This window comes from Bufo gargarizans, chromosome 5 (genome assembly GCF_014858855.1).
Source record: "Bufo gargarizans isolate SCDJY-AF-19 chromosome 5, ASM1485885v1, whole genome shotgun sequence".
In the NCBI taxonomy this organism is placed as follows: domain Eukaryota; kingdom Metazoa; phylum Chordata; class Amphibia; order Anura; family Bufonidae; genus Bufo; species Bufo gargarizans.
Window position 1 is genome coordinate 400170119 of NC_058084.1, and position 14312 is coordinate 400184430.

General features: G+C 42.1%; 1 protein-coding gene across 1 annotated transcript in view; it reads right to left on the reverse strand.

The window, feature by feature from the left end:
* The window catches only part of ACAA1 (acetyl-CoA acyltransferase 1), a 38046-nt gene that overhangs the window by 14696 nt on the left and 9038 nt on the right, over positions 1-14312 (reverse strand). The window contains exons 5-6 of the mRNA XM_044295731.1: positions 13812-13854; positions 1389-1487 (exon numbers count right to left, since the gene is read on the reverse strand). Coding sequence (XP_044151666.1) covers positions 1389-1487; positions 13812-13854 — 142 coding nt within the window. The remainder of the gene's footprint in view (positions 1-1388; positions 1488-13811; positions 13855-14312) is intronic.

The window sequence follows — 14312 nt, forward strand, 5'->3', positions numbered from 1 at the left end:
ATGAAGTGGTGTGCACCTCAATTGTTTTATTGCTGTAAATCGGAGAAACAGGTATGATATTTTAATGGCGTGGATGAGGTTTCATTGCCGCACAATTAGAGGAAAAGGTTCATTTTCCTATAGCCAAGCATTTTTTGTAGCCCAGGACACAATGAACATGTGATGAAAGGCATTTTCAAATCTCAAAGAGGCAGAGGAATTTGGCAATACAAATTTATGACCCTGTTTGACACAGTGAACCAAGGACTGAATTTATCTCAAGGATTTATGGCATCTAATAAGATCTAAAGAAATTTGCTCCAGAGATAGCGGGGACACCAAGTCTCTGAGATATCAAATCATACCGTACACACCGCTTATGTATAAGCTAATTATGGTCTCATTCTCCAAGCTTTTTTGTTAGGCCTGTTTCACATTTGCTTTTAAGAGATCCGGCAGGGAACAGTCTTCTGGATCTTTCTGCATTCCGGGATAATGGGGACCGATGTGGCCACAACCCGGCAAATATGCAGAGTAGACAAATACCACTGCATGCAGGATCTCTGCTGGTCCCCAATATAGTGAATGGGGCCTGGGGGGTGTCCAGTAGCTTCTGACAGTGCCAGATCCAGACATCTCCAGCAGGCCGCAAAATTATATTATAATATATAATATTGGTTTCTTCAGGCTCTTTGATATATTATGCCTGCTAAAGAGAGCCATGTTGAGACCCAATGGTGTCATACCTGCAGGACTCTTGTTTTTCTTAATGGGAGCAATAAACTAGGTTTCTACTGGCTAACAGTACCAGACTTTTTCCGCTTAATTGTTGCACATCTCAAGCCAGCGCAGCGCAGACAGGTGCACAAAACACCTGTAAATAAATCTCTACACGTGTCTCCAAGGTAGACTACAAACAAACCCGGTGTAGTCTGATCCATCAGGCATACGCCCATCCATCTGTCCCCTACCACTTGCTTAAGAGGTGTTCACATCACCTCTAAGGATTTCTGTTCTGCTCTTTATAGGAAAGTAATGACTAATGGAAGTATCTCCACATAATTGAGAGGACCTGTGCCAAGTAGACCTCATAGTCATCAGGTTTCAGTTAGGGGGTCCATCATTTTACCAGACAAAAATAGCTCTGCATGCAGGACTTTGATATCTTGGAAGGATTTTGCGATTGAGACCCTTAACAGAGCCTCTGACATGGAAGGGGGTATAACTGCAGGACCTGTCCGCATAGGGTTTGGCTGATATCTGTTAGTTTAAAACACATAGATATGAACACATAACTACGGTAGTTAAACATTTTTTTTTTTTTTTTTTGCGTAAATGTTTGCCAAGTTTCTTCATTTTAAATATAATTATTCCAATACATTTGTATTTTCAGTACTCTAGTAATTTACCCCATGGGGATCAAACAGTCCCTGGCATTACTTTCATCCATAGTACGGGGACCAATGTCTCCAGGATCTCCTCCACTTCTGAGGCTCATGGATTCAACCCTGAAACAAGAGTAACAAGAGTAACAATAACCGGCTTTGTCTGTCGCAATATCGAATAAAGAAATTACTTCATAATTCTGTTCAGAAAATCCTTGCGTGATCCTCCATTTCATGTACTGACCTTCACAACTGTCAAACATTCACATAGATTAGTTATATTTTTAGGTTTGAGAGACCAAAGAACAACTTTAATAAATTACAGGAAACATTTACCGAAAAAAAAAAAATGAAATATTAAACAGTTAACACAAATCCAGGTGTTCAGCTCCCGGCCTGACCTCCCAGCACTGACCGGGTCACATAGCATTATATTTAGAGATGAGCAAATTTCCGCTTATAAAATTAGTTCACACTTAGTTTGGTGGTAAAAGGTGAATTGCATTATGGATTCCGTCACAACAGACCATAACGCAATTCTATGACAGAATTCAACAGACTTTATTAAATGATGTTTTAACAGAGACACTGCATGGTGGACTTCACCTTTTTCTATTCCGTATTTCCTGGCCCCACTGCACCTGCAGTGTCCTGCGGTTGAGCAGGGTCTCTTTGTATGCTTTAAAATTACCGCTTCATCTCCAATTCACTTGAATGGGGCAAACAGCTGCAATTCACACTGCACCACCACGACCAGAGTAAAAAAACAGCTTCAAGCACTTTGACCCCTTATCATCCAAAATGGCTCTCACAGACTTGGCATACTATCTATTACATGGTCAGGCTTTCATCGGATTGGCCAGCATGTAATGCTACATATCTATGGCCTGCTTTTTGGAAGGTTCTATTAGTACTGATTTTGCAAATTTCAGAAAAAAATAAAAATAATCTAGTAAAATAAATATTACTCTAGGTCTCTTCTTGTAGACCACTTTCAGGAAATTGTAACATTTGATCTGCTTTTTAAAGAGGTTGTCTGGAATCATGATTTTAACCCCTTCCCGACCAGAGCTGTACATGTACGCAGGGCTCCATAGGAATGTAGCGTGTCTCTCAAACTCCATGAGAGAAGCAATCTGATATATATATTTTACTGGTTATACATACATACATACATACATACTAAAAATAAATACACATCATGGGCATCGCTGCATGGAAATACGCCCGTACTATTAAAATATAAAAATATTTATCCTATGCAGCAAGCAACAAAATGGGGGGGTTGCCAATTTAACTTTTTTTGGTCACTTCACCTTCCACATGAAATATAATGAAGACAGACCCCAAAATGGGATCAATCAAAAAAACTACAGATCTCCTTACATGTGAGGGCTCAAAGTTATAGGGAAGTAGACTATGGCAACGAAAAGAAAAAAAAATTAGTTTCAATGTCCCCCCCCCCCCCCCCAGTATTAAAACGCATGAAAAATGATACATATATGTGGTATCACCGTAATCGTACTGACCTGGAGAATGAAAGTAACAGGTCACTTATCGTACAGGGAACGCCATTAAAAAAAACTAGAACTGTTGCAGAATTGTGTATTTTTTATTCCCCCCCCCCCCCCCCAGTTTGGAATTTTTTACCAGCTCCCTACTACATGGAATGGGATATTAAATGGTGGAATTAGAAAGTGCAACTTGTCCCACAAAAAACAAGCCCTCATACAGCTATGGGAATGGAAAAATAAAACAGCTATGACCCCAGAAAGGCACAGAGTGAAAAACAAACTCAAAACGAAAAAACCTCCGGGGCTGGACAGATCACCAATATCAGATTAGTGAGAATAAAACTCCCGGCATCCCCACCGATCAGCTGTTTGAAGGGGTGTGCAGGTAAACATTGAAGTGGACCTAGTGTTGGCACTAGCGCCGTGGCCCATTTCAAGCAGATGATCAACAGGAGTGCAGGGAGTTGGAGCCCACCGCTCTGATATTGATGACCTAATGTGAGGATAGATCGCTCATTAAAGTTTTATCAAATTAATAGCGCTTCAATTCTGATAATGATATCTTAACCTCTGCACACAGTAAACTTTGGCAATGAATGTGTAAACTGATACATTAAACCCAACAGCAGAGAAGATTGTGCAAGAATTCATTATGCAAAGCAACCTTTGCTCAGACACAGGATGGCATTTACCTCTGATCGGGGCTGGGCTTTCTGTGGCGTAATACACAGAACAGAGCCGCAATAAAGGGATTCTATGGGATTAGGAAAAAAGGCCCCGCTTCAACAGAATGGAGCTGCGTTTCCACACCAAAAACAATCCATGGACAAGCACTGACATTTCTGGGGGACAAACCTTTTTATTCCTGGACAACCCTTTAAATATATAAATGTACCCAACAGTTAAATGCACTCACATCTTTAATTCACTTCATACACAAGTAGCGGCCATAAAAGCTGTCAAGACAACAGGCTAAGGGCTGGCTCATGCACACAACTGTATGCCCTCCATGAGCGGGCCATATGTCCCAAAGCGGCATACATCATGCGCACGGGAGCGGTATAACTGTCATGTGCATGAGCCCTAAGGCTAAGGGCCTGTGTGCCGTCTGTGTGGCCTGCGCTGACAGATGCAGACCCATTCAGCTTGCATGGGTCTGATCTGCACTGAGAAAGAAAAAAAAAAAAAAAACCACTCCGTAGTGCTTCCCTGGCATTCCACTCCAGATTGCAGACCCATTCAAGTAAATGGCATCCATGATACAATGCGCACATGGCTGGTGCCCATTATATTGCAGACCTACTGTTTGCAGGATGCAATACGGGCACGGCCAGCTTTACATACCTCTTCAGATTTTCTCCCCTCCTTCCTCTCTTCTGTCAGTAGTAAGAATTGAGCTCTTCCTAAAGGTTCTTAGCAGTGCTCTCCCTCTAGTTGTAAACATTCTGCTCCCGACTTACTAGAACACCCACTTACTAGTAGTCAATACTGTCTACCCGCGTTGATAAAAGTCACATGAAACCCACTTAGTCACAAAAATCATAGCAGGCCCATGGAAGCGACCACTAGACCTAAAGAGGGTCACCCTCACCCACCTCCAGAGCGGACAGTCACAGCAGGTCTGCCTCAGGCTATTTCTATTCAAAGTATTTGCAGTCTCCCTCGTGTACTCACCTACAAGCTCTTGTGGCAAGAAACTTCCTATAACCAATCTACTGTACCCTACTAACACACTGCCCTCTCTTCACGGCGGGTGTGGTTGGTCAGTGATGGGATCTAGCGCCATCCATTCAGAACCAGCCAGTCCTAAATAGTCCCCATAGTGACCTGGTTAGGCTACTTTCACACTAGCGTTCAATCGGATCCGTTCTGAACGGATCCGATCATAATAATGCAGACGGAGGCTCCGTTCAGAACGGATCCGTCTGCATTATTTTAGCATATAACAGCTAAGTGTGAAAATAGCCTCGTACGGATCCGTCCAGACTTTCAATGTAAAGTCAATGGGGGACGGATCCGCCTGAAGATTGAGCCATATTGTGGCATCTTCAAACGGATCCGTCCCCATTGACTTACATTGTAAGTCTGGACGGATCCGCACGGCCAGGCGGACACCCGATCGCTGCAAGCAGCGTTCAGCTGTCCGCCTGCTGAGCGGAGCGGAGGCTGAACGCCGCCAGACTGATGCAGTCTGAGCGGATCCGCTCCATTCAGACTGCATCAGGGCTGGACGGCTGCGTTCGGGTCCGCTCGTGAGCCCCTTCAAACGGAGCTCACGAGCGGACCGACGAACGCTAGTGTGAAAGTAGCCTGAATAGGTTTTGTCCATCCCTCACATAAAGTAACCAATAAACAAGCATTTAGACATTAATTTAACCACCTCAGTTCCCCTAGCTTAAACCCCCTTAATGACCAGACCACTTTTTACACTTCTGCACTACACTACTTTCATGGTTTATTGCTCGGTCATACAACTTACCACCCAAATGAATTTTACCTCCTTTTCTTCTCACTAATAGAGCTTTAATTTGGTGGCATTTCATTGCTGCTGACATTTTTACTTTTTTTTATATTAATCGAAATTTTTTGCAAAAAACATCATTTACTTTCGGTTGTAAAATTTTTCAATTAAAACTACATTTCTATATAAATTTCTCTAAATTTATTGTTCTACACGTCTTTGATAAAAATAAAAAAATGCAATAAGTGTATATTTATTGGTTTGGGTAAAAGTTATAGCTTTTACAAGCTATGGTGCAAAAAAATTAAATTTACGCACTCTACTTATGAAAAGTAGACACCCTAAGGTATTCGATGATGGGCATAGTGAGTTCATGGAAGTTATTTTTTGTCACAAGTTAGCGGAAAATTATATATATTTTTTTTCTTACAAAGTCTCATATTCCACTAACTTGTGACAAAAAATAAAATTTTACATGAACCAACCATACCCCTCACGGAATACCTTGGGGTGTCTTCTTTCCAAAATGGGGTCACATGTGGGGTATTTATACTGCCCTGGCATTTTAGGGGCCCTAAAGCGTGAGAAGTAGTTTGGAATCCAAATTCATAAAAAATGCCCTGTGAAATCCTGAAAGTACTCATTGGAATTTGGGCCCCTTTGCGCATCTTGGCTGCAAAAAAAGTGTCACACGTGGTATCGCCGTACTCAGGAGAAGTTGGGCAATGTGTTTTGGGGTGTATTTTTACATATACCCATGCTGGGTGAGAGAAATCTCTAAAAGACAACTTTTCCTTTTTTTTTTTTTATCCAAAGTTGTCATTTTACAGATATTTCTCTCACCCAGCATGGGTATATGTTAAAGTACACCCCAAAACACATTGCCCAACTTCTCCTGAGTACGGCAATACCACATGTGACTTTTTGCAGCCTAGGTGCGCAAAGGGGCCCAAATTCCAATGAGTACCTTTTAAGAGGGCATTTTTAGGCATTTGGATTCCAGGCTTCTCACGCTTTAGGGACCCTAAAATGCCAGGGCATTATAAATACTCCACATGTGACCCCATTTTGGAAAGAAGACACCCCAAAGTATTCCGTGAGGGGCATGGTCAGTTCATAGAAGATTTTTTTTGGGCACAAGTTAGCAGAAAATGATTTATTTTTTTCTCACAAAGTCTCCCTTTCTGCTAACCTGCGACAAAAAGTTTAATCTTTCATGAGACCTCACTTGGAGTATTGTGCGCAGTACTGGAGGCCATATCTCCAGAAGGATATAGATACTCTAGAGAGAGTTCAGAGAAGAGCTACTAAACTAGTACATGGATTGCAGGATAAAACTTACCAGGAAAGGGGGGGCGTGGCCGGCGGCGCATGGAGCAAGACGCACACTAGCTGAGCTCCGGTGCCATTAAGCCTAACTAGCGGCTCACAGCGTTAATATAAGGCTTTTCAGTGAGCTGAACTTTTCCCCAGCTGGAGACGGATTTAGAGCAACATGGTGAAGCCAAAAAAGAAGCCGACATCAACCAAACTCACCGAGTTCTTCCCGGCGGTAAGCGGCAGCCAAGATGGCGCGGGTGGAAGCGCGGCCCTGTGCACAGCAGCGGACCATATCCACGCGAGCCCGGCAGCCTCTCCCTCGCTACAAGCGAACATCGGATCCCCAGGGATTCGGATGATGACACCCCAGTGTGACCTTGTTGGCGCTCAGAATGCCGTTACCGCAGCTGTAGTCACAGGTAATGGGGGAAGGCAGCATAGCATGCTAACGGGGCAGAATGAAAGCCCAGGGGCACACAGCAGATCGGCTCTGTTGAAGTATCAGGAAGAGCTCCTACTTTCCTCCGAGTCAAGAAGGGGAGATAATCCCCTGACTGAATCCATGCTTATTTCTTTGATGGGAGACCTGAGGAAGTCCCTACAAGCGGACATTAAAGAAATGATTGTGCCCTTGCAAAGAGAGATAATAGCTGTCGGACACAGAACGTCTCATCTGGAAAATAAAATGGCGGAGTTTGCCAGAGCGCATAACGATCTGGTAGATACACAGAATGAAAAAGAAGAGGAACTAAAGTTTCTGAGAGCAAAAGTGATTGATTTGGAGGACCGTTCTCGTAGAAATAATATACGGTTCCGCGGCATTCCCGAAACGGTCAAGCAAGAGGAGCTGCACGTTTTTCTAAACGGACTTATTTGTGGCCTTACTACCGGACCTGTCACAATCTGAGTTATATATTGATAGGGCTCACAGGATCCCTAAGCCCAAAAGTCTGCCAGCTGAGGTGCCAAGGGATGTCTTAGCGCGGATTACTTTCTATCACGTAAAGGAGAGAATAATGGCGGCTGCCAGAGAGAATCCTAACTTGCCGGATAGATTTCAAGCTGTGTCCCTTTATACGGATTTGTCAGCTGCCACGCTGTCTAAGAGGAGAGAATTTCAGGAGGCGGCCAGAATTCTTCGGCATCATGGCGTTCAATACCGGTGGGGATTCCCGGCGAAGCTTCTCATATCATACAGAGGCAAGAAATTTGTGGCTTCAACAGTGGATGAGGCAGTGTCGTTATTAGACAATTGGAACTTGTCAACAAACATTCCACAAAGATCCAAGGCTTCTTCTCCGACTAAGCTGGATGGCGAGTGGTCTGAGGTGACCAGTGGACGCACACCAGATACCTGAAGAGGTTGTATGCGGGGATGAAGGATTCAATTCCGTTATTGCCAATTCACAGACATTGTGTCATTATTAGGCTTAAACGGTCGTTGGTGGTTTCTGTAACCCCCGTTAGGACGCAATGGGGTCGGCGTCCAGATTTGACAAAGTTGAGGTTTACTTGTTTAATGTTTTGTTTTTTCTTGTGAACCATGGTCCGGTCTTGTGTACTCGTATTATGCATGCTTACTATATGCAAGGCTCATTGAAGGGAAGTGGGAATGGGGAATGGGAGCCTATATTGAATAGCTCTTATTCTTACTGTCAAAATGGTGATTAAGCTTACTACTGTGAATGCAAAGGGTCTTAACAGTCCCTTTAAAAGAGCTCAGCTGTGGAGAAATGCGCTGCTGGATAATTCGGATGTCCTGTGTGTGCAGGAGACGCACCTGGTCACAGCTGATGCACATAGATTTAAACATAAAAGATATCCGTATGTGTTCTCATCCACCCTAAAGGATAAGAAAAAGAGAGGAGTATCAATAGCCATAAAAGATTCTGTGGCATTTAAGTTGGTTGACTCAAAAATAGACACTGGGGGGCGGTATATTATTTTGGTATGTGAGATCAATAACATTCCATTAACATTGGTAGCACTATATGCGCCAAATAAGGGGCCTTTGAAATTTATTCGTAAATTGCTCAACGTGGTCTCAGGTCTCAAAGCTGGTTCCTTATTAGTCATGGGGGATTTTAATTCACTGATGTGGCCAGCGCTAGATTCTTCGGCAGCAGAGAAGCAAGACTCGCCATCCAAACTTTTCTTAGCCACGCAAAAGGAAGGATTGGTTGATATCTGGCGGGCCAAACATGCTGACGAACGGGATTATAGCTTTTTCTCCCAGAGACATAAAACTTATTCTAGGATTGATCTCATTCTCTCTGATTTGGACACTCTGCCTAAAGTTATTTCTTGTGACATAGGTTATATTAGTTGGTCTGACCATGCCCCAGTTCATGTTTCGCTTATGGAACGGTTTAGGTCAGGCACACGTACGGCATGGCGTTTAAATGAGAGAATTCTTCATTCAGCAAAATATACTGAAGGGTCGCATAGATCTATCAAAGAATTTTTCTCCTATAATGATACAGGGGAAGTTAATATCAGGTCGGTATGGTGTGCCCATAAAGCTTTTGCTAGGGGGCACTTTCTTAGTTTAGCAGCTAAAGACAAACGAGAAAGGGAAGCTCATAGGGCTCGGCTGGTCAACTCTATCATTAGGCTTAGCTCCCTAAATAAGAAAGTGTTCTGTGCAACACGCGAACTAGAACTGAAACAACTGAGACAGGAATTGTATGTCCTGGATTTACACAAGTATGATCTGGCGCTCAGACGGATGAAGGCCCAATACTATGGGAGGGATAACAAGGCGGGTTCTTTATTGGCTTCTAGGCTAAAAGCGAGGCAATGTAAATTGAAACTTCCCTACATACTTAGCGGCACTGGTACAAAAATCTTTGATCCTCAATTGATAGCTGAGGAAATGGCTGTGTTTTACTCGTCACTTTATAATCTTAAACTAAATGACAAAACGGTCCAGCCATCATCGGAGGGAATCACTAAATTCCTAGAGGGGGTGAAATTACCTGTAATTTCCCAATCTCACCTGGAGGTTCTTAAGGCAGAAATTACGGATGAGGAAATAATTAGCGCCATTAGAGGTTTGAAACCTAATAAGGCTCCTGGTCCGGATGGCCTTACAAATAGTTATTATAAGGAATTTAAGGATTACCTAGTAACTTCGCTTAGGAAACTGTTCAATGAGGTAAGGAAGGGGGGGGATTTCCCGGCTGAAATGCTGGAGGCTACTATTATCACATTGCCAAAACCTGGGAAGTCTCCAGATAAACCAGAGAATTTTCGTCCAATCTCTCTGTTGAATACAGATTTAAAACTGTATGCAAAGATCCTAGCGGTGAGATTGGCGGAGATTCTTCCTAGCTTGGTCCATGCTGACCAAGTGGGATTTGTAAAAGGCAGGCAATCAGCAGATGGCACCAGGAGGTTCATAGACCTGATTGAATTGGTGGAACGGCGTGGAACGCCTTCTCTGCTTCTATCCCTGGATGCGGAGAAGGCGTTCGACAGGGTTCATTGGGGTTATCTGGATAAGATATTAGATAAATTTGGAATTGTGGGGGAAGCGAAAACAGCGATATTGGCTATGTATTCTAAACCGTCGGCTAGAGTTCTGACTTCTGGTTTTATGTCTAAGGGGTTCCCCATCACAAACGGAACTCGTCAAGGGTGCCCGTTATCACCCCTAATCTTCACCTTGGTTATGGAACCACTGGCAGAATATATTCGGGGGGCCTGTAATGTATCGGGAGTACAAGTTGGAGGGATGGAACATAAAATAGGATTATTTGCGGATGACGTCATTTTAGTGTTGACCGATCCGGCCAATTCCTTAAGTGCAGTTTTATCCATTCTAGAGGAATTTAGCACAGTTTCATACTACAAACTCAATGTTAACAAGTCGGTAGTGTTAAATATGGGACTGGCCCCTGCTGATCAAGTATCAATAGCTTCTAAATTCCCGTTTAAATGGGCGGAAGATAGTATTACATATTTGGGGGTAGAACTGCCATTCCCTTCTAAAAAGCTATTTAAAGTCAACTACGAACCACTGGTGGGTACAATAGCTGAGGATATTAAAGCGTATGCAGGTACTGAATTATCATGGGTAGGTCGGATTGCAACGATAAAAATGATGGTGCTGCCAAAAATTTTATATGTGTTCAGGAATGTTCCAATTTCGGTGTCCAAAAAATATATCGCGAAATTGCAATCTTTGCTGCTGCGTTTCGTATGGAAAAATGCCAGACATAGGGTTGCGGCTGCCACCTTATATAGACCAATTGCCTTGGGAGGTCTTAGTTTTCCTAATTTACTTTATTACCACTATGCGGCACTCTTGACGCCCATGAGACAAAGTCTGATAGATCCGAATCCTCCATTATGGGTGCAGATAGAGACAAACACGTCGGATATTAACAATATTGGGGTGACTTTACAATGCCCATATATTGATCCGTCGAGTAGAGAATCCAAATCAGCTTTGATTAAGGCAGGGTTAGTGTTGTGGAAGAATGTTATTTTAGCTAAAGAGTTAATGCACATGAAGAGATTGGATATACCGTTGGAAGCTATAGAGCAGATGATTCCAGATATTTCATTTAGCTTGTGGAGGCAGAAAGGAATTAAAACAGTAAGAGAGGTATGGGGTGAGTCTGGGATGCAGCAATTTTCTGATATATCTCGTACATTTGAGATCCCTAATAGAGAGTTTTACAAATATCTGAGGCTGAGATCCCTATTGAGGTCTTTACCAGAGGAGGTGGGTAGCTCCGACTCATTGTTTGCCATATTCTTCAGCAGTAAAAGTAGTAAGGAGAAGGGTATTTCTAAGTTTTATCGGTTACTCCTGGAAGCTTATAGCAAAGAGACCGTAACAGGTTTAGACAAATGGGCCAAGGATTTGAATATGCCTACAGATCAAATTGCATGGGAACATATATTCACGCTCTCCCAGAAGCACTCTAAGTGTTCGTACCACCTGGAGGCTACTAGGAAAATAATATACAGATGGTATATGACGCCAGAAAGGTTGTCCTTAATATACCCGGAAGTGTTAAACGTGTGCTGGAGATGTGGGAAACAAGGGGGAGGTATGATGCACATTTTCTGGGAATGCGCAAAATTGAAATCCTTTTGGAAGGAAGTGTCCAGCATGCTTCTCTTGCTTTCTAACTCAATTCTCCCCTTTACCCCAGATTTGGTCTTATTACTTAATGGGTTGCATTTAGTGCCAAAGGCCTATCGTACGATAGTTTTTCATATTTTAACATCAGCTAAAATTCTTATAGCTAAGTACTGGAAATCTGATAAAGTTCCGAGCATCTCAGAGGTAATCAATCGGGTTAGCTTCCATTGTGAAATGGAAGGCACCCTGGCTTCGTGTCAGGGCAGGTTTAAACATTATTTGAATAACTGGGGGGAGTGGAGAGTGAAATTCCCCACTACCAATGGGTAAAGGAGAGTGTCGGGGAAATCTTTGGGAGTAGGTGATCTGTATGTGTCATGTTGGGTGGCGCCAAAGCGCAAATGAGCTGAAGGTCATCAAAAGACCTTTGAGTCACCAGTGAGCGTTTTGTAACTTCTAGTCATGCATAACACATTACTGAGCAGAGGGTATAATTTTTGGACCATGGCCGGGTTATTGATGTTTGTGTTTGTTATATTCCCTATGTCCCTCCTGCCCCACCCATTTGTTCCCCCCTTTCCTCCCCTTAACTTGATACGGGCAATCAATGTCGGAAGCGTTATCTGTATAAAATGCTATTGCTAGCTGCCTGTATTATTTTGTTCAAAACTGAATAAAAATATTGTGAAAAAAAAAAAAAAAAAAAAAAAAAAAAAAACTTACCAGGAAAGGTTAAAAGACCTTAATATGTATAGCTTGGAAGAAAGAAGAGACCGAGGGGATATGATAGAAACTTTTAAATACATAAAGGGAATCAACTCGGTAAAGGAGGAGAGCATATTTAAAAGAAGAAAAACTACCACAAGAGGACACAGTTTTAAATTAGAGGGGCAAAGGTTTAAAAGTAATATAAGGAAGTATTACTTTACTGAGAGGGTAGTGGATGCATGGAATAGCCTTCCTGCAGAAGTGGTAGCTGCAAATACAGTGAAGGAGTTTAAGCATGCATGGGATAGGCATAAGGCCATCCTTCATATAAGATAGGGCCGGGGCTATTCATAGGATTCAGATATATTGGGCAGACTAGATGGGCCAAATGGTTCTTATCTGCCGACACATTCTATGTTTCTATGTTTCTATGTAATATACCCCTCAGCGAATACCTTGGGGTGTCTACTTTCCAAAATGGGGTCATTTGTGGGGTATTTATACTGCCCTGGCATTTTAGGGGCCCTAAAGCGTGAGAAGAAGTCTGGAATATAAAGGTCTAAAAAATTTCACGCATTTGGATTCCGTGAGGGGTATGTTGAGTCCATGTGAGATTTTATTTTTTGTCACAAGTTAGTGGAATATGAGACTTTGTAAGAAAATAAATAAATACATTTCTGCTGACTCTTGCCAAAAAAAAAAAATATATATGATTTAGAGGTTATGGACACCTTTGGGGAAAACATCTCTTTTTTCTGCTCATACGCCATTCATTGTGAAATTAGTCACTCAGGCTCCTGTTATCTCATGAATGAGGAGCTACATTCAATTTTTATCAAGTCAAAGTTCAGAGGCCACTGGAGATCTAGCTGCCTGACCACCTGAGTGAATAATTTCACAGTAAACAGCATTCTGCAACCTGCTGTGTATTGAAATACACGCAGGCTGCAGAACGGAAATGGTTGAGAATTTTTACTAAAGTACAATTATAAAAACCGCCTGAAATAAATGCAAAAAAAAAATTCAGAACTTTAAATTTGCTTATAATTTGTAACATTTGAAATGTTCGCTGTACATACTAGATTTACATAGTCCTATACATTACATTTGATTATTTAATAAAATTTAAATGGTATAAAATATTGTCCAAAATGCTCAGATTAGTTTTGGCTTCCATGCAACTAGAACAAGAATTGATCATGCGAAACTAGATACAACAAAAAATAAAAATAAAACAAAATTATGTATTTCTTCACCTTCGATAGCATCTGCTTAGCCCTTCGTTGTCTACCTGCACAACACATCTACTATCAATAATTACAGTAACTTATAAGCATTTCTCTTACCCACATGCCAATCCAATATCATATGAACCATTTCTGATGCCACCTGTAACAATATATACATTTATACATTTGCAGAATATGCAAAGACATTGTATGCTATAGGAGGGTTTTTATCTCCATGTATGTACTTCCATGTTATATCAGGGTTTATCTGTAGTCTCATTATTTCTCAACATGTTAAATACACTACTGTATAGATTTTACATATTATAGCTAGTGGACCAGGGTGATCAAGTAGTATACCCCAAGTGGCACATCACTGTTGTGTCATGTGCCACTGAATAGGACACTGCTGAAGCCAGTTATTGGCTGCAGCGGCACAAGTGACCCCATCTGTGCAGGAAGTTTACATGCTGGGATCAGAAGTCCAGTAAATACAGCCAAAGAGCAATGGGGAGCAGGTAAGTACAGCTCTCTTCACAGGTCTGATAGGGGGAAGGTTGGGGGGCACATTACAAAAAAATAAATAAAAAAAATAAAAAGCTTGGAAAACCCCTTTAT